Below are 19213 nucleotides of genomic sequence, written 5' to 3'. Positions count from 1 at the left end.
GACCACAGAAGAGAAGATATTACTTCTTTTTAAAAAAAAAAAATTAAGAATAACTTTTTAAAAAATAACCTTTTTTCTCTTTTTTTAAAGTGTCCCTGGATTCTTCGAAAAAAATCTGGTAACCTTACAATAGATGAATCTGCAGCCTTCTTCTTCCTCAAGCGCCTGCCTGTGATGTTACCCTTGCTCTCCTGATAAGGCCCCTGCCTGGTTATCTAACTGCAATCTCTGCTTGTGAACGTGACTTGATTTCTGTGTGTGTGTGTGTGTATGTGTGCAAATGCCTCTGTGTGATTTATAGGCCTGGGGACTCCACTTTTGTGGGTTCTCCAGAGGCCGCAGCTGTTCTGGCCAAGTAAAGCTGTCTCAAACAGCACAACGGGTGTGGTGAATCGAAGGAAACCGACCACAGTGCAGGCCCCATTACCGGCGGTTGTGATTTTGTGGGCTCGAGAGTCATTTCACACATTTGGCTCTGGACTGATTGTGCTCGCCCTTCGTAATTTAATAAAGAAACAACATTTATGGTAGAACAATAGAAAAGTGCACACAGGGAAGGGGGAAACAGCTTGGGTTGCTCTTCTGGACTGAAAGGAAAATGGCCGTACGTGTTAACAGAGCTGAGGCGACTGAAGGACAGCATGAAGGGGATCTCTTTGGACCGTTGTATCTTAAAAAATAACAATAAAGCACAGCATCGACGCCTTCTGAGTTTCTAACTATCTGGGTTTCTATCTATCTGTTTCTTATCCTCCTTGGCTTGGAGATCCATGGACTTGCGGATTTCAAGAAAGGTCATGCCTCTGGTTTCCGGAACCATCGCGGAAATATAAATAAAGGTCACCATGCAGAGAGGCCAAAGGATCAGGAGGCTGTAAGGCCCAGTGAGTGGCTGGAGTTGGAAAGACAAAAGGGGGAGGGAACAGGGGGAGGTAAGCAGGGGTTGACCAATGTGTCCCGGCGGGCTCCTTGTTTTCCCAGTCTCCATTTCAGCTCTGGGCATTTCCGCCACAGTTTGTGAGTTGTAACCGAGCGTGCAAAGAGGAAATCTGCATGTGTTGCTGTGATGGCCTGGGATTCGGACTTGGAGGCTGAACCTGAGGAATCCCAGCCTGCACAGGAGTCCCCACCTCCAGAACCAGCTGAGCCGGGGCTGGGGCTTGAGCCTGAAGGGTCCTCACCTGTGCTGGATCCTCAGGTGCAGGCACCAGCTGAGTCTGCTCTGGAGGTGATGGAGGACCCATTGCCTGCAGGTGTTCCACTTTCAGCCCCGTCAGGGGAAGCTGAGGTTGCCTCTGGGTCCGGTAATCCTCCAGCCTCTCCTGAGCTGCAGAGGCTCAGGGCAGAGAGGTGGAGGGAATTAAGTTCTTGCAGGAGGAGTTATCGCAGGAGGAGTGCTCGCCTCCACGCCAGGAGAGGCGAGTCACCTGTGGACCGGGGCCGCCCTATGCCTCGGGGCAGATAAAAGCCAGCCAGCCCAGTCCCAGGTTGCGGGAGCAACATTGTTGGTAGCCTGTTCCTGCCTGAACCCTGTCCTGCTCTTCTGCCAGAGTTCCTGACCTCACCTGACTCCCTGCCTTGGACCCCGCTTCAGCTTCGATGGACAGCCTCCATACTGCACCCTCGACCTCGGACTGGACTCGGACCTCGCCGCACGGTTAGCCCTCGGGACCAGCACAGTTGCTCAACACACCCTCCTTGTACCGCTGGCCCTGCCCATCTCATGTGGCCCCCAGAAGGAAATGCAGCCCTCGGGATGGGAAAGGCTGCTGACCTCCGCTTTCACGGGGGTGCCACCCCACCCAGAACAGACACGTGGACCTGACACCCGGACCGTGGAAGAGCCCACCCATAGGGCTCCTGTCCTTCCAGGGTTCGGTTTCCATTTAATGACGCCTGCACGGTGTCCGGATGCCGATCCAGGACCTCCAGGAAAGGTCGTTTTGTCGAGCATGCAACAGCGGAATGGCCAGAGTCCTCAGTTCAGGAACTTCACCTGGCCTACCAATTTCAGGGGCTTGTTGTCTTGCCCTGCGGGATATAGGGTGAGATGAGGTTCAAGCCAAGCAGAAGGCAAGGTGGGACCAGCCGTCTGCAGACATGAAGGCTGTGCTCTGGGGAGCAACTGAGCTCAGAAGCTGCTCGAGCAAGGAGCAAGCTGGAGCTGAGCTCTTTTAAACAGCAGCAGATGCAAACTGGTTCCCTGCATTCTCCCAGCATTCCCACGTCATTTCCTACCGTTGGGGCGGAGCTGTTGTGTTTGCTAGATACCGTTTGTGGCTCGAAGAAATGTGATTTTTATTGCTGTTTTATTTATTTATTTCCCGCTAAAAGGGACCTGGCAGAACCACTCACCTCTAGCTTAAGGAAGATCCCCACAGCAAAGCAGCGGGTGACCCAGTTCACTATTCCACCCAACGTGAAAGCTGTGGCCCGCGATGATTGAAGGAAGATCTCGAGAGTGACCACGTAGGTGATTATAGCTGGGAAGACAGAACGAAGCTGGGTGTTGAATTTGGCTCCCACCTCCCAGAGTGATTTAACAGTCACACCCTCTTCCCAGGGAACTCTGGGAATTGTGGCTCTGCGAAGGGAACAGGGGGGTCTCCTAAACACTCCACAGTTCCCAGAATTCTTTGGGGGGGGAAGCCATGATCGTTTAAAGTGATACGAAACTTCTTTCAACATACAGTACAGATAGGGCCCTCCAGATATTTGGAGCTATAACTCCCTTCCAGTGCTGGATCTATGTCTTTTCCATCTTAATTAATTAAATTTGCATATCGCTCTTCATCCAGAGGTCACAACGCAAAAATACAACAGGAGTACGCAAAACACATAATAAAACAAAATCAAACCGATAACTCCCCTCCCACCCAAAAAAACATATTTTAAAGGCCATAGGTTGTTTAATCAGCCAAAGGCCTGGTCGAAGAGAAACGTTTTTGCTTGGCACCTAAAGATATGTAACGAAGGCGCCAGGCGAGTCTCCCCGGGGAAAGCATTCCACAAATGGGGAGCCGCCGCAGAAAAGGCCCGTGTTTTTCACCCACCTCAAATAATTTTTGTGTGTCGCCTGAGCCCTTACCTGGCCCAAGCATGTATCCAGTGAGCATGACAATGACTAAAACAGAGCTCAAGTAAATCATCCATGGCTGCATGGGCTGTTGGAGAAAGAGAGTTGTGCATGAGCGAGGTTGCCTCTCGTTTTGAGGCAGGGGTGGGAAATCACCACACCCTTTGACTTGGACGATATAGGCATCTTTGTACACACACATAACTCCCCCATATACATGTCTCTGAGTACATTCCTTGAACTCCTTTGCAATATCCAGAGCGGGGTGAATTTTGCCTCCATTTGCAAATTGCTGTGGAAAGCACAGATTGGTTAGATTTCCCCTTGAAAGCAAACTGAATGGAGTCTTCACCCCCGTCCATAGCTGGAGCCTGCCCTGGGAACTTATTATTTATTGAATTTATATCCTGCCCTTCTTCTCGGAGGATCCCAGGGCAGCCAACACAGCCACAATTTTATTAAAATGCCAAATCAGAGCGCCAGTGTGGTGCAGGGGTTAGAGTGTCATCCTGGGGACCTGGGAGACCAGGGTTCAAATCCCCCAATCAACCATGAAGCTTGCTGGGTGAAATTGGACGAAGTCACTGCCTCTCAAGCCTAGTCTATGGGGGGGGGAGAAGCAGGTACCCCACCTGGAGAAAAAAGGAGGCATATAAATGCAATAATGAAAATAAAATAAAGCTAAGTACAAAATCATCATGGAAAACAGGCATGGAATCTCAAAGGAGAGATAAAGAGAGGGGCCAGAGACATCAGTTACACAGTCCACACTTATGGTATAAAAGGAATTATATAACAAGTTTATAAAGGTAAAAATGTGATCAACATCGATATCCCTTATTTTCTAGGGGGACCAGCTGTATTTCCAGCAAACCTTGCTGCCCACCCGGAAACCTATGTCCCCACTTGTGGAAGGACGTGCGGACCCAGAACTGGCCTCCACAGTCGCTTACAGATGCTCTGTTAAAACCGTGTTCATGGAGGACAATCTTATTCGGCTGTGAGTGATCACAGAAGAAGAAGAAGAAGAAGAAGAAGAAGAAGAAGAAGAAGAAGAAGAAGAAGAAGAAGAAGAGGAAGAAGGGGAAGAAGAAGAAGGAGGAGGAGGAGGAGGAGGAGGAGGAGGAGAAGGAGAAGGAGAAGGAGAAGGAGAAGGAGAAGAAGAAGAAGCATGTGTTCCCATTTTACTGTATTATCCACAGCATTTCTAGCTGGGAGAGTGGATATGTTCTACATTTTTGACATGGAAAATAAAATCATGCCAAATGGAACGAAATCTGCCCTTACTTTTTTGACCTCAGTCTGTGTGCCGGTTTTTCTAGTAGGACTGATTCTCACAAAGCATTCTAAAAACAGCTGGAACAGTCATAAAAATTGTTAAGAGGTTATTATTTTTTAAAAAATTAAAATCTAAAAACAGTTTCGGTTAGAAACATCTCTTTCAAGAATCGTGGGGTTGTTGTCATTGATTGATTTATTACCCTAAGGTCCCAGGGCAGGTTAAAACACAATATTAAAAACAGTTTAAAACAGCTTGCAATCTTAAAAAATTAGCTGTGTCCTAAAAATACACACAGGGGTCAAAAGCGAAGGCAAAGAGGTATGTCTTCAGCAGTTGCCAGAAGCTTTATAAGGAAGGTAAGAGACACACTTCTGTGGGAAGTTCCATAACTTAGGGGCCACCGTAGAGAAAGCTCTCTCCTCGGCCGCCGCTACTACCACCCTCTGCGGGTGGAGGAACTACCAAGAGCTCCCGCTTCTGAAATCTCAGAATCCAAGAGGATTCTGGGAAGGAGGAGGTTCCTCAGGTATTGAGGACCTGAGTTGTTTATGGTGAAGGCCAGGTTAGAATGCCTATTATTCCCACCCGGGCAGAATGGCAGATGAAGTTGATGGACTACATGGAACTGGCGGAAATGACTGGCAGAATCCGAGACCAGGGAGAAGAGTCGGTGGAAGAAGATTGGAAAAAAATTAAAGTTTATTTACAGAAATACTGTAAAATTAAGGAATGTTAGAAGGATGCTGGAATGAAGTTACATGGCTTTAGCAGAAAGGTTATAAAGAATTAAGTAAAAATAGATTGTTAATGGGTTAAAGTGGAAAATTTAAGTTTAGATTGGGTTAAGATAAATTATGGAACAAAAATTGAGTAAGATGGAAAGGATTTGCTGAAAAAGCTAATTGAACTAGAATACAAAAAAAGGGAGGTGTGAGGAGGTCGATGAAACAAGTAAATGAAAGATAAAGATAGGGAAACATTGGATGTGTTTTTAAATGCTTGTTTTTCTTTTTTCTGTTTTACTGTTGTTTTTTGTCTTTTGTCTTTTTTATGTATTTAATTTTTCATTTTTTCATTCTTTTTTTCTGTAATCTTTAAACCCTTAATAAATATTATTTTTTAAAAAATAGAATGCCTATTATTATTATTATTATTATTACAGTGGTACCTCGGGTTAAGTACTTAATCCGTTCTGGAGGTCCATACTTAACCTGAACTGTTCTTAACCTGAAGCACCACTTTAGCTAATGGGCGGCGTTCAGCTCTGCATTCTGCCGGTCCCGATTTACTCACCTGAAGTTCGAGGGTCAAGGTTAGCAAGACGCAGGCAACGCTACAGATCAGAAATCCCAGAAGTAGGAGAAACCTACGCCCCACAGAGTCAATGGCAGACATCTAGGGAATATAAAGGCAGGGGGGTGAGAGAGAAAGGAAGCCTCTGATCACAGCCAACAGCTTCAGGTTGCAGTGTTACAGCTGATTTATTGATTTTACATGCAGGTCCTGCTTACCGGACATAAGGCGTTCCCAGGAAATTGTTCGTTAGGCTAGTGTTCACATAACGAGCTGACAATTTCCACTATTTCCTATGGGAACATTTTAAATCAAAGATCTCCCCACTCCCTCTCTCCATGGTTTCTGCCCGAAAACAGCTGCTGCCGACCAGCAAACCAAGTAAGGAACTGGGCAGTCTTCCTCAAGACAAGCCTCCTAAATGCATGCAAATACCTGCGTGTATTTATTTAACAACAATTATATCCTACTTGATTGTCATGAAGCCTCTTAGTTCGCAGGAAATATCAAAAATTATCAATAAAAACATGTATTTTTTAAAAATATCCAAAATATTTTTAAAACCAACAGGAGAAAAAGAAATAAAACGAAACTAACTGTGGCCTAAACCAATTTTGTTTTAAGCGGGTGCTGAAAAGAAGACAGCAAAGGTATCTATCTGCCTGATGTCAATAGCATAGGTGCTGCCATGCTAAGAGATCAATTTCTTACAAGTGTTTATACAGTGGTACCTCAGGTTAAGTCCTTAATTCGTTCCGGAGGTCCGTTCTTAACCTGAAACTGTTCTTAACCTGAAGCACCACTTTAGCTAATGGGGCCTCCTGCTGCTGCCGTGCCGCCGGAGCACGATTTCTGTTCTCATCCTGAAGCAAAGTTCTTAACCTGAAGCACTATTTCTGGGTTAGCGGAGTGTGTAACCTGAAGCGTATGTAACCTGAAGCGTATGTAACCTGAGGTACTGTAGTTTATTTAAGAAAATTTACATACTGCTTGACTGTAGGAAAGCTAAGCGGCTTACAAGGAATATAAAAATATAAAGAGTTAAAAGTTTTTTAAACAATTGATTGGATGTCTTGCGCAACAAAACTGCTCCTCCCCCCCCAAAAAAAACCCCAAAAGATCAAGCTTTTTGCAATAAGGAAAGTTCTGGAGGAACGTAAAGAAAAGTTGCCTTGATGTGGCCTTATCTAAACCCTCCTTGCCAACAAGCCAGACTGAATAGATAAATAGCCAACATCATGTAACCTCCCTCTCTTTAATTGGTAGGGTGGGAAAACTATAGGCCAAATGCAGGTCTCTCTGGGATTGAGTTTGGAGATTTGAAAGGGAAGGAGAGAGGGGATGGCTCACCATCATGGAGGCTATAAACAAGAGCCAACACGTCACACACAAATTCATATAAAAGATATGGCTCTCTTTGCTTAGAAGCGACCTGTAGATTTTCTCTGCGTAGAAGTAGCCCTGCAAGCAGATCACAGCAAACAAAGACATCAGCTGCGGAAGAAGATGTCGGCTACCAGGAATTTTCAGGAAAGAGGAAAAAGCAAAATGAAATAAAATAGAAACCACGCCAAACAACCCTTCGCTGATGAGGGCTGCCTTTAATGTATTTTAGAATCATAAAGCCAAAGAACTGGAATGGAGCCCAAGAGTCATCTCCTGCAATGAAGGAATCGCGGATAACAAACCCATGGCAAGTGGCCATTCAAGCTATGTTTCAACGCCTCCAATGAAGTAGGATATTTATTTATGCATTCTATTCTAGGCAATACACCCACATTTGATTTCATCCTTCCCTCAGAGGTATACACGGTAACAAAATAAAAAAAAAACAACAAAACTGGAATTCAGTTAAAATGCCTGGCTAAAAACAGCAACACAGGGTTGCCTCACGTGACATGAGGCAATCGCCCCCACCCTGTCAAACTTGGCCTGTGAGAGCTGGGGGTGTCAAAATGGCTCCTCCAGCTGGATTCAGTTCCCCACCTGCTTCACCTGGAAGAATGTTCTGGAATTCCTTGTCTGGGTGGGTGGGTGGGTGTGCGCGTGCATGCACACACAAATCAGCAACCTAGTGTTACAGCCTCTGAATGCTGATTGTAGAGCAAAACTTCTCAGAGGATGTTTTTTCTGACAAACATAAGTGAAATTCTTCAATGGTTCAAGAGGAGCTTGAAGAAATATATTCCTGAACCAGTGAAGAATATCAGTTCTCCCCTGGAGGTTATCTGGCTTCCCTGAAATTTGCCAATTTTGGCCACAACTGTGGGTCCAGCTTTACTATATCATTTCACTGCTGAAGGACGTAAAAGCCTCAGTCCTCTTTCCTTCTGGTCTTCCTTTCCTTAGCCCTTTCTTTCCTTCATTCACCAGTTGAAAAAAATAGCCAGCCCCCCCATTATTACAGGAGCCAATGTCACGTGACCCTCAGGCACTTTCTGGGACAGGAACATGCCCCCTCCGGGCAGAGAAAGGTTCCTCATCCCTTCTCCCACAGCTCCTGAGCCACTTGGAACATTGGCTTCCTCACCCCAATTATGCCAGAAAATTGCTGGCCCCCCAACAAGATGGCGACGGTGATGACTTGGCGACGGAGACTATGGCTTTTCAGAAGCGAAAGTATCGTCATGTCCTTTTCTTGTATCTCATACTTCTCCTCCTTTCGGAGCTCCTCAATCTCATTTTCCATGTCAACCTTGTTCCTGAGCATTCTCAAGGCTGGGTGGGGAGAGAGAGAGAGAGAGAGAAGGAGAGAGAATCTGAGGAAGAAAGAGCATTCAAGCACTACGCACTGTCCAGACTAGAGTGTAAACATCACATACCCTCCAACATTTCTCCAATGAAAATAGAGACATCCTTTTCCATAATACTTTTATTATGTATACCCCACCCATCTGACTGGGTTGAACCCAGCCACTCTGGGAGACTTCCAGCATGTTGTTGTTGTTTAGTCGTTTAGTCGTGTCCGACTCTTCGTGACCCTATGGACCAGAGCACGCCAGGCACTCCTGTCTTCCACTGCCTCCCGCAAATTCATGTTTGACCTATGCAATATTTTTCTTTACAGCATTGGACTTTTCTTTCGTTTCCAGGCATATCCGCAACTGAGCGTCCTTTCGGCTTTGGCCCAGCCGCTTCATCAGCTCTGAATCTACTTGTACTTGTCCTCCGCTCTTCATCAGTAGCATGTTGGACGCCTTCCGATCTGAGGGGCTCGTCTTCCAGAGTCCTAACTTTTATATGCCTGTTGTCTTTGTTCATGGAGTTTTCTTGGCAGGGATACTGGAGTGGCTTGCCAGTTCCTGCTCCAGGTGGATCACGTTTGGTCAAAACTCTCCACTATGACCTGTCCATCTTGGGTGGCCCTGCACGGCATAGCTCATAGCTTCTCTGAGGTATTCAAGCCCCTTCGCCACGGCAAGGCAGTGATCCATGAAGGGGACTTCCAACATAGATAAAGGTAAAGGGACCCCTGACCATTAGGTCCAGTCGTGACTGACTCTGGGCTTGCGGCGCTCATCTCGCTTTATTGGCCGAGGGAGCCGGTGTACAGCTTCCGGGTCATGTGGCCAGCATGACTAAGCTGCTTCTGGCGAACCAGAGCAATGCACGGAAACGCCGTTTACCTTCCCACCGGAGCGGTACCTATTTATCTACTTGCACTTTGACATGCTTTCGAACTGCTAGGTTGGCAGGAGCAGGGACCGAGCAACCGGAGCTCACCCCGTCGTGGGGATTCAAACCGCCAACCTTCTGATCGGCAAGTCCTAGGCTCTGTGGTTTAACCCACAGCGCCACCTGCGTCCCTAATTCCAACATAGATAAAAACATAATAAAACTGCCTTCAGATGTCTTCTAAAGGTTGTATAGTTACTTATCTCCTTCACCCGAGGGTTGCGTGACTCCATAACCCTCCAACTTTTCTCTGATGAAAATAGGGGCCACCCTACCATACCCTCCAATATTTATCTGATGATAAATAGGGATGTCCTATGGGAAAGTGGGATATTCCAGGATCAAATCAGAAACTGGGACGGCTTCTGTAATCCCGGGACTGGAAAATAGGGACACTTGGAGGGTCTGACATCAGTCACAGCCCAGGCAAACTTTGACGGGCAGGAAGGGCAAACGTCTCCCTGTCAATCCCGATATCACTTCCCACCTCCTCGCAGCCTTACCTGGAGACACCAGGGATTGGGCCCGGGGGCCTTCTGCATACAAAGAGTTAAATTGTGGGTGAACATATCAGACGACACAGCGATTCTTCAAACAGCTCTTGTTTATTCACAGGCCAGAACAGAACTGAACTGAAGGGTTCAGCCAGCCTGCTTATATAGAGCTCCACTAGAACACAACAGTAACCATTTTCTGTAACTATCCAATCACTGAACGTCACTTTCAATCCCTTATTTGCATATGTGGACCTGAGTGAAAACTATCTACAGTATCCCCCTGCTGGCCCAGGGTGAGAACTTCAGTACATAACACAAAGCTACAAAGCCAGCCTACCTTTCCTCGCTTTTGCTTCGTTCTTCATCTGAATAAACAGGTAGCGAGGACTTTCAGGGCACAGGAGCAGGAGCGGGATGTTGAAGAAAGCAACTATCCCAGTCAGGCCCAGCATCATTGGCAGACCTAAGAAAACGAGACAAGTGAATAAGTCGCGACAAGGTACGTTTACAAAGTGAAGCATGGAGTGGAGGCAGTGGAGGGGGGAGCACTTTTCTCCCCCTCTCCTAACGCTAGGACCAAGACACATCCTGCAAAACTGAATGCAGGGCAGAGAAAAGAAGGGGCCAACCACAGGAAGAGCTGAACTGTGGAACTCACTTCCACAAGAGGCCAGGGTGGCCACCAACTTAGATGGTTTTAAAAGAGGATGGGACAAACTCGTGGAGGAAAGGGCGATTGATGGCAACTGGCCTGCTCTGGAAGGCTCTTGTTATGTTTTTCTTTTCAATTATGTTTTATTAAGTTTCAACTTTTTAAACATATACAATCAAAGCACAATTTCATCTATTCTCTTATTTTTTTGACCTCCCAACCCGTTTTCCATGGATTTGTGGTTTCTCTGCTTCTGCTGCCCCCTATCTTCTATATTATAATCTAATTACTTCAGTTGTTCGTTGCTCACATCTCGCTCGTGAGTTCATCATACTATAATATTTCTCTAAGCAGTCCGAAAAAGACATCCATTCTTCCATAAAACGATCATCGTGAGATTCTCTTAATTTTGCCAGTTCTGCATAGTCCATTATCTCACTTAGTCATTCTTCTTTGGTGGGAACTTCTTCCTTCCTTCCATTTCTGCACATAAAGCTGTTGTCGTTACATATATAAACAACTTTAACATTTTCTTTGGGATTTATGCCTATAATCCCTCACAGAAAAATGCTTCTGGCTTCTTTTTTGGTGTACTCATTTTAACAAATGATCTAAAATATATAAGAAGGTTCCTAACAATTGCTGAAAGTGTAAAGAAGGTAGATGGATTGTATATACAGTGGTACCTCGGGTTACAGACGCTTCAGGTTACACGTTTTCGGGTTGTGCACGCACCGAACCCGGAAGTACTGAAACGGGTTACTTCCGGGTTTCGGTGCTTTGCGCATGCACAGAAGTGCTGAATCGTGCCCCGCGCGTGCGCAGATGCAGCGCTGCAGGTTGCGAATGCTGTTGAGTTGCAAACGTGTCTCCTGCACGGATCACGTTTGCAACCCGAGGTTCCACTGTCTGCTATATATGTGGTGGGCTTGCAAGAAAGCAAGGGTATTTGGGGAAATGATACATGATGAGATTAAAAGGATATTTAAAATTGGCTCTTCTTAATTATGAAGTAGGATGCCATGCCTCGTTTGCCTACATATCATAGGATGTAAAAGGCAAAGGACCCCTGGACGCTTAAGCCCAGTCAAAGGTGACTATGGGCTTGCGGCACTCATCTCACTTTCAGGCTGAGGGAGCCGCCGTTTGTCCACAGCCTTCCGGGTCATGTGGCCAGCATGACTAAACTGCTTCTGGCGCAGCGGAACACCGTGACGAAAACCAGAGCGCACGGAAATGCCGTTTACCTTCCCGTCACAGTGGTACCTATTTATCTACTTGCACTGGCATACTTTCGAACTGCCAGGTTGGCAGGAGCTGGGACAGAGCTCACCCCGTCGCACGGATTCGAACAGCCGACCTTCTGATTGGCAAGTCCAAGAAGCTCAGTGGTTTAGACCACAGCGCCACCCCCACATCCCTGACCCCGCCCTCTTTTCTCCAACTTACGTTTCTTGTTCCCAAGGATGTTGGGACTGCTGATGGCCTGAGCCAAGAGGAGACCCACGGTGAAGAACAGTATGGACATCATCGTGAAGGCCCCCCTCATGCTTACGGGGGCAAGCTCTCCAACATATAACGGGATCATAGTGGAAAACAAGCCTGGTTAAATGAGAATCAAAGGGTCACAGGCACAACTGGCAGAGGGACCTCATCCATGGCGTTACTTCATCATTTGTGGCATACAGCTGCAACCACTATTAATCCTGCTCTGAACAGACTAGTGCACACAGATAACTCTGTTAATTTCAGTGGGTTTGCTGTGAGTAGAACTTTGCTGGTCCCAGCCATTTTGCCTCCCACCACTTGAACTCAGGGCCCAGCCACACTTTCTCTTAAGTCCATACCTCTTTGCCGCATTTTCTATTTGGTCTGGGACTGGATGTTCCCACCTGGGATTTTTGCCTCTAATTTTACTTGGGAAAAGACTCCAGAAACCCTATGTTATCCCATTTATTCTTCCTATAATCAATATAACTGGGATAGCCTGGTCAGTAGAGCACAAGACTCTTAATCTTGGGGTCGTTGGTTTGAGCCCCACGTTGGGCAAAAGATTCCTGCATTGCAGGGGGTTGGACTAGATGACCCTGGGGTCCTTTCCAACTCTACAGTTCTATGACTCCATGACTGTATAGCCTGCTTCTCATGTTGTCTCCACCTTCAGCTGCGCCCACCCATGGCAGGGAATCAGAAGAGAATCAGAAAACCAGGAAACCAGATGAATGAGACAGTCATTTGACATACGTAAAAGGAAACGGGATCTTTCCAATATGTATTATTGAATACTTATCATTATAGACAGAAAATAAAGTTGTGATTGGAGCCATCACAAATGAGCGGGAACACACACAAATTTTGCACCTATTTGACTTGATCACCTTTTTTTTTTTTGTAAGAGCGCTAAACAGGGGGGGAAAGTAAAATAAATAAATAAAAATGATGCACGGCAAGAAAACGAGAAGTGCGCTGGTCAAAGCTGGAGAGACAAATGGGAAAAAAATTACCCTGCAGGGAACCAGGCACAGGGCCTTCTCGGTAGTGGCACCTGCCCTGTGGAACGCCCTCCCATCAGATATCAAAGAAATAAACAACTATCTGACTTTTATAAGGCATCTGAAGCCAAAGCTTCAAACCACAGACACGGGTTCAAGGCAGCTTTCTGCTTTTGTTTGGCTTGGTTTTGTTAAAAGGCAATTCAAAGACTGCATGTGGGGCACTTTTTTTTTTCCACCTGAAGATATCCCGACAAGGAAGCGAGCAAAAATGCCAAAGTCGTAGAATTTCCCTGCATCGGAAGCACCCATTAATCCACAGGCAACGGCGGCTGCAGCATTATTGAGCATCAAGGAACGTCTCCTGAAAATACAGCAAAAAGGGGGTGAGGAGGAGATGAGCAGGCCCCAAGCAGCGAAAAGAGTAGAGGAGGGAGGGCAGCTGCGGAGTTGCCACAAGGCCCTGAAGTGCTGCTGCCGGTCAGTGTAGACAATACTGATTGGCTACTGCATGGATAGGCAAACTAAGGCCCGGGGGCTGGATCTGGCCCAATCGCCTTCTAAATCCGGCCCGTGGATGGTCCGGGAATCAGCGTGAGTAGAATGTGTCCTTTTATTTAAAATGCATCTTTGGGTTATTTGTGGGGCATAGGAATTCGTTCATTTTTTATTTTTTATTAATATAGTCCGCCGCCCCCCCAAGGTCTGAGGGACAGTGGACTGGCCCCCTGCTGAAAAAGTTTGCTGACCCCTGGTCTACTGATTCAGATGGACCAACAGTCTGAAACAGCCCAAGGCTGCTCCCTATGTTCAGCAAGCCCTAGGCTCTGTGGTTTAACCCACAGCGCCACCCGTGTATCATGTAAAGGCTATATTTAAAGAAATGGATGCTTGGTGGAATATGAATGTCTTATTTTTACATGTTGCCTTTTATATAAGTTCTATATAATTGCATACAGAGTCATGTGAGCCGCGTTGCTTTATTTATCTGTATTCCTTTGTGTTGCGTTTTCCTATGTTTATAAGGCAATGACCCAACACATAGCTTAACTAGAGATCAGTGGGGGATGTGGGTCAGTGATAGTCATATGCCCCACCCCCCAACACCTCTTGCTGTGCCTACTGTTCTCCATCACCGTACTATCTCTGTACCTGCCGCAGCTATCCACCAAGGTGCCGAGCATCAGCGACCCAATGATGCCTCCAATTGGGAAGACCATAGCGTTAAAGGCCATCCGGCCACTCAGAGTCTCTTCGATTCTGATGTCCATCCTTTCGGTCTCTTCCGTTATGTTGGAATTTATATGTGACACCTAAGGTGGAAGAGAGACATCAGATGAAAGAGAGTGGGACAAGCACACAGGATCTGAGACACAGTAAACTATTTTATACCATCCAGCGCAGTATCACCTACAGCGGTACCCTGGTTCTCCAACGCCTTGGTACTCAAACAACTTGGAACCCAAACACTGCAAACCCGGAAGTAAGCGTTCCAGTTTGCGAACTTTTTTCAGAAGCCAAACATGCTCTGTTTTGAGTGTTACGCTTCCGATTTGAGTGCCACGCTTCCATTTTGAACGTTACGCTGAGGTCTGTCTGTTTTTGCTATTTATTTTGCATTTTTGTTTTTGCGGCTCTTTTTGTTTTGTTTTTGTGACTGTGTGGAACCCAGTTCAGCTACTGATTGATTGATTGATTGTGTGACTGCAGTACATTGTTTATTGCTTTCATTTTATGGGTCAATGGTCTCATGAGATAGTAAAATTCATGTTAAATTGCTGTTTTAGGGGTTGTTTTTAAAAGTCTGGAACCGATTAATCCATTTTGCATTACTTTCTATGGGAAAGCGCGCCTTGTTTTTGGAACGGACTTCCAGAACGGATTAAGTTTGAGAACCAAGGTACCACTGTACTCTGAATGGCAGCAGTTTCCTAGAGTCTCAAGCAGAGCTCTTTGTCACCCCACCACTTTCTTCCATTGGGGGCTCCCCAGCTGGTGCCCTCCACCAATCCCCTGTGTCCAAACAGCCCATGGCACCACCTAAGTCCCTGGTAGGACCAGTAGAAGCGTTCCCCCCATCCAGCCTAGTAGTGTCTGCACTGACTGGCAGCTGCTCTTTGAGGTTTCAGATTCTGATCTTCCCCAGCCCTGCTCGGGGATGTTACGGGTTTTGAACCAGGAGACTCCTGCATGCAAAGCAGATGCTCCGCTGCTGAGCTACGGCTTTTCCAAGCGAATGCATTGACCCACCCCTGCCCTATGTAGATTCCTGCATCGCAGGGGGTTGGACTAGATGACTCTTGGGGTTCCCTTCCAAGTTCTTTGATTCTAAGTAGTCCCACAGATGATAGGGCTGGCTTACCGTCTCTGGGTTGAGGACAACCCAGTAGATGTATCCCAGTTGCAAGGATCCAAGGGAGGGAATCACTGTAGCAATTAGAAGTCCGGATGTCAGTTCCTATAGGAAAGAGCAGTAGACAGGGTTGCTGGTTGTACACTGCGCAGGTGCATTAGAGACACCTACTAGTGAAAACCCAGCCCTACCCATAAAACGAAGCATGGCCAGACACTCCAGAGAGAGTGTGGTGTAGTGGTTAGCGTATCGGTCTAGGTCTTGGGATACCAGGGTTTGAATCCCCTGCTCAACCATGACGTTTACTGGGGTGAACTTGGGTCAATCACTGCCTCTCTCAGCCAGTGGCCAAATGTGGCCTGCCACAATCCCCAGGCCACATTGGGAGGCAAAAATTGCAGGCACGGTTGTCCTGATTCAGTGAGCAGGACCTACAGTCCGGGCAGGCTGAGAGACAGCAATTTGAATGCAATAGTAGGACCTGGGGGGGGGGTCAGGTGAGTGGTACATCCCACAGCACCAGAAACCCCAAGCACAACTTCTCAAGCCATTGGGGTGACTCCGGCACCTCCCCTATTGGTGAAGAGCCCTCCCCTTCTTGGGGAACGTTTCTGAGTGCAATTCAAAGGGTTGGTGCTGACCTTTAAAGCCCCGAATGGCTTTGGCCCTCCATACCTGAAGGAGAGTCTCCACCCCCATCATTCAGCCTGGACGCTGAGGTCCCGCTCCGAGGGCCTTCTGGCAGTTCCCTCACTGAGAAAAGTCAGGTTACAATGGAACCAGACAGAGGGCCTTCTCGGTAGTCATGCCTCCCATCAGATATCAAGGAAACAAACAACTATCTGACTTTTAGAAGACATCTGAAGGCTGTCCTTTATAGGGAAGTTTTGAATGTTTGATGTCTCACTTTTTAATTTGTTTGAAGCCACCCAGGGTGGCAGTCCAGTTAGATGGGCACTAACTAATTAATTACAGTGGTACTTCGGGTTACAAACACCTCAGGCTACAAACACTTCGGGTTACATACTCCGCTAACCCAGAAATAGTACCTCAGGTTAAGAACTTTACCTCAGGATGAGAACAGAAATCGTGTGCTGGCAGTGCGGTGGCAGTGGGAGGCCACATTAGCTAAAGTGGTACCTCAGGTTAAGAACGGTTTCAGGTTAAGAACAGACCTCTGGAATGAATTAAGCTTGTAACCAGAGGTACCACTGTACTACTATTACTAGGGATAAATCCAACTGCAAAGAAGCAGAGGCGACAGCAAAGGCAGAAACAAACCTTGCCTCCAGCTCTCCAGATTTGGTTGGATTTTAACTTCCATCTGCCCAAAAACAGCCCGGCCAATGGTCAGGGAGGATGGGAGTTGTAGTCCAACAACATATGGAAATCTACAGGCTGCCCATCCCTGGATTAAATGTGCCTGGGAGCTGGGACATCATCAAGGTAGGAGGCTGCCTGCTGCATCTCTGCATGAGTGGCCCCTTCTTCTTCTTCTTCTTCTTCTTCTTCTTCTTCTTCTTCTTCTTCTTCTTCTTCTTCTTCTTCTTCTTCCCTTCATGGCCAAGTGGGGATTTGGTCTCCCAGGTCTTCATTGGACACCCTCACCACCATACCACACTGGCTAAGATGGCGGCCTTCAATTGTTGCTGGACTCGAACTCGCATCAGTCCCAGCCAGCATGGCCAATGAGGAGGGACAGTGGGGAGTTGTAGTACCCATTTGCTTTGCCCAGCTTTAGAACTTCAAACCATTGTGGCTGATTTTGATTTGAATCTCACCAGGGGGAGCCAGGATGCATCTGAACTCACCTTTTTCTTGCGTTTGGGAATTGAAGTATTCGAAGTTTCCATAGTTCCCTGGCTATGGGTGAAAAATAGGCAAGGAGCTGTAGGGAGAAAGAAGAATTTGGGCGTTCCAAGATGGTATCAACTTACTAGAGGAGGAGTCGGAGGAGGAGAGGACAGAGGGTGAAGAAAGAGCTGTGAGTGGAAGGGGGTCCCTTCCCCATCCTCTGGACCCCCTGGGGAAATCAACAAACCTGTTGTACCTGGAACTGAGTGTGGAGAAGGCAGCTGAATGGGACACAGCTGTAGCAGCCTAGCGAGGTAACATCCACCTTGGGCCTGTGCATAAAAAAGCAAGCCTACAATGAGAGACTAAGGCGACATTTGCTGTTTCCAGGAACTCTTTTGGTTATGAGACTTTTGTGGGTGAGCTGAGAGTTTGTTTGGACCCTGGGGTGAAAACCCAGAGTTGAGAGGGGGGGGTGTCGGAAGGAAAATTAACCGATATTGATAACTTTGTATTAATGTAACATTTTTACATGCAACCATGTATTTTTGCAATGCTTTCTTTACAGTTTGTTGTTTGTTTTTATTGACATTGCAAGAGATTAAGGGCTCCACAGCTTGGTTGGTTTGCGTTCATGATTGCAGTGCAGCTTCTTTGTAACAAAGGATATACCTGTGTGATGCTGACACAAATCCCTACACTAACACTATGCAACGGAACAAAACAACCTTGGCCCAGTATACCTGAAGGAGCGTCTCCATCCCCATCATTCAGCCCAGACACTGAGGTCCAGCTCCAAGGGCCTTCTGGTGGTTCCCTCACTGCGAGGTTACAGGGAACCAGGCACAGGGCCTTCTCGGTAGTGGTGCCCTGTGAAACACCCTCCCATCAGATGTCAAGGAAACAAACAACTATCTGACTTTTAGGCAGCCTTGTTTAGGGAAGTTTTTAATGTTTGATGTTTTATCGCTTTTTTATTATTATATTCTGTTGGGAGCCGCCCAGAGTGGCTGGGGTATAAATAATAAATTATATTATTATTATTTTTATTATAAGAACAAAAACCCCATCTCCCTCCCTCCCTTCTCTTTCCCCCCCAACTGCAAGATGTCTACGACAAAAGTGTCTCCCACTACATATAAAAGAACTGTGAAAAGGACTCTATGAATTGGTAGTGGGGGCACAGACATGCTTTCCCCTGTTTATTTGTTTTGTAACACAAGAAAGTATTTAATAAAAACCTTTTTAAAAAAGTTTTCTGAAATCAACAATTCCAAAAAATGATTTGTTGTTGTCCTGGGTGCTGCAGTGTGGTAAGGGTGCTGCGAGTTGTTAGGAGACCTCCCAGATCTACAATCCCCCAAACACTTTGATTAGGGATCAGGGATGGTGGGATTTGTAGTCCAGCAATATCTGAAAAGCCCGCAGGAGCACCATTCGGAAAGGAGACTCCCTGCCATGTCTCTGCATGAGTGGCTGCTCTGGCCGTTAGTAAGACAGATTAAAAAGGGGACGAGGGAACCTCCAAACATTGTTGGACTCCCAATTCCCATCCATCCCAGCCGCTGGCAGAGACGGTAGTTGTCGTAGTCCCACAACATCTGGAGGGGGGCTGGTTCCCCCACTCCCAGATTGAAGCAAAGTCGAAAGCTGGAACTTCAGCCGTTCTCTCTCAGGCCGGTCGATTGGATCAAGAATCCCAGAAGTGGGTAGCGGTGAAGCCCCTCCATTATGGAGCCACCCCACACACCTGGTGCGTTCCTGCAGAGGCACGGAAACTTACCACAGCTTTTTGCCCTGGCAAGGAGAGCAGGTGGGATCAGCCAAGCTCTGTTTTCCCTTGAAAGGAAGACATCAAAAGGCAGACGGTATGGCAAGAGCCAATCAGAGGAAGGAAGCTGGAAGATTCCGGGGAAAGCAGCTGTTGACAGTTGGAAGGCCCAATAGAGAAGGCCAATGTAGGAGCATATCAGAATTGTTGCCAGCACAACAGAACTGGTATAACCTGCAGCATACCTAGACCAGCACTCGGTCTTCACAGTGGCCAACCAGATGCCTATTATGGGATGCCCACAAGCAGGTTACGAGTGCAAGAGTAC

At 46.8% G+C, this 19213-nt stretch overlaps 1 protein-coding gene across 1 annotated transcript; it reads right to left on the bottom strand.

The window, feature by feature from the left end:
• Positions 1 to 481: 481 nt before the first annotated feature.
• LOC310769421 (solute carrier family 2, facilitated glucose transporter member 5-like) lies at positions 482 to 19048 on the bottom strand. The gene is made up of 13 exons (XM_083628764.1): positions 18898 to 19048; positions 17132 to 17208; positions 15330 to 15425; positions 14120 to 14280; positions 13207 to 13331; positions 11925 to 12077; positions 10161 to 10286; positions 8182 to 8369; positions 7002 to 7112; positions 5652 to 5753; positions 3089 to 3164; positions 2356 to 2483; positions 482 to 892 (listed from the first exon to the last, which is right to left on the bottom strand). The coding sequence occupies exons 2-13, from the start codon at positions 17171 to 17173 to the stop codon at positions 716 to 718; spliced, it is 1485 nt and encodes a 494-aa protein (XP_083484890.1). The 5' UTR covers positions 17174 to 17208; positions 18898 to 19048; the 3' UTR covers positions 482 to 715.
• Between the last annotated feature and the right edge of the window lie 165 nt (positions 19049 to 19213).

The sequence above is a fragment of the Podarcis filfolensis genome (genome assembly GCF_964270895.1).
Source record: "Podarcis filfolensis genome assembly, chromosome: 8".
Classification (NCBI taxonomy): domain Eukaryota; kingdom Metazoa; phylum Chordata; class Lepidosauria; order Squamata; family Lacertidae; genus Podarcis; species Podarcis filfolensis.
This window is presented reverse-complemented; position numbering and strand designations above follow the sequence as displayed.

Coding starts and splice junctions, on each gene's coding strand:
- LOC310769421 (XM_083628764.1), bottom strand. CDS start 17,173: ATGGAAACTTCGAATACTTCAATTCCCAAACGCAAGAAAAAG. Junction 8,370..10,160: donor CGAAGCAAAAGCGAGGAAAG/GTAGGCTGGCTT, acceptor CTCCCCACCCAG/CCTTGAGAATGCTCAGGAAC. Junction 2,484..3,088: donor TGGATACATGCTTGGGCCAG/GTAAGGGCTCAG, acceptor CTGTCTTCCCAG/CTATAATCACCTACGTGGTC.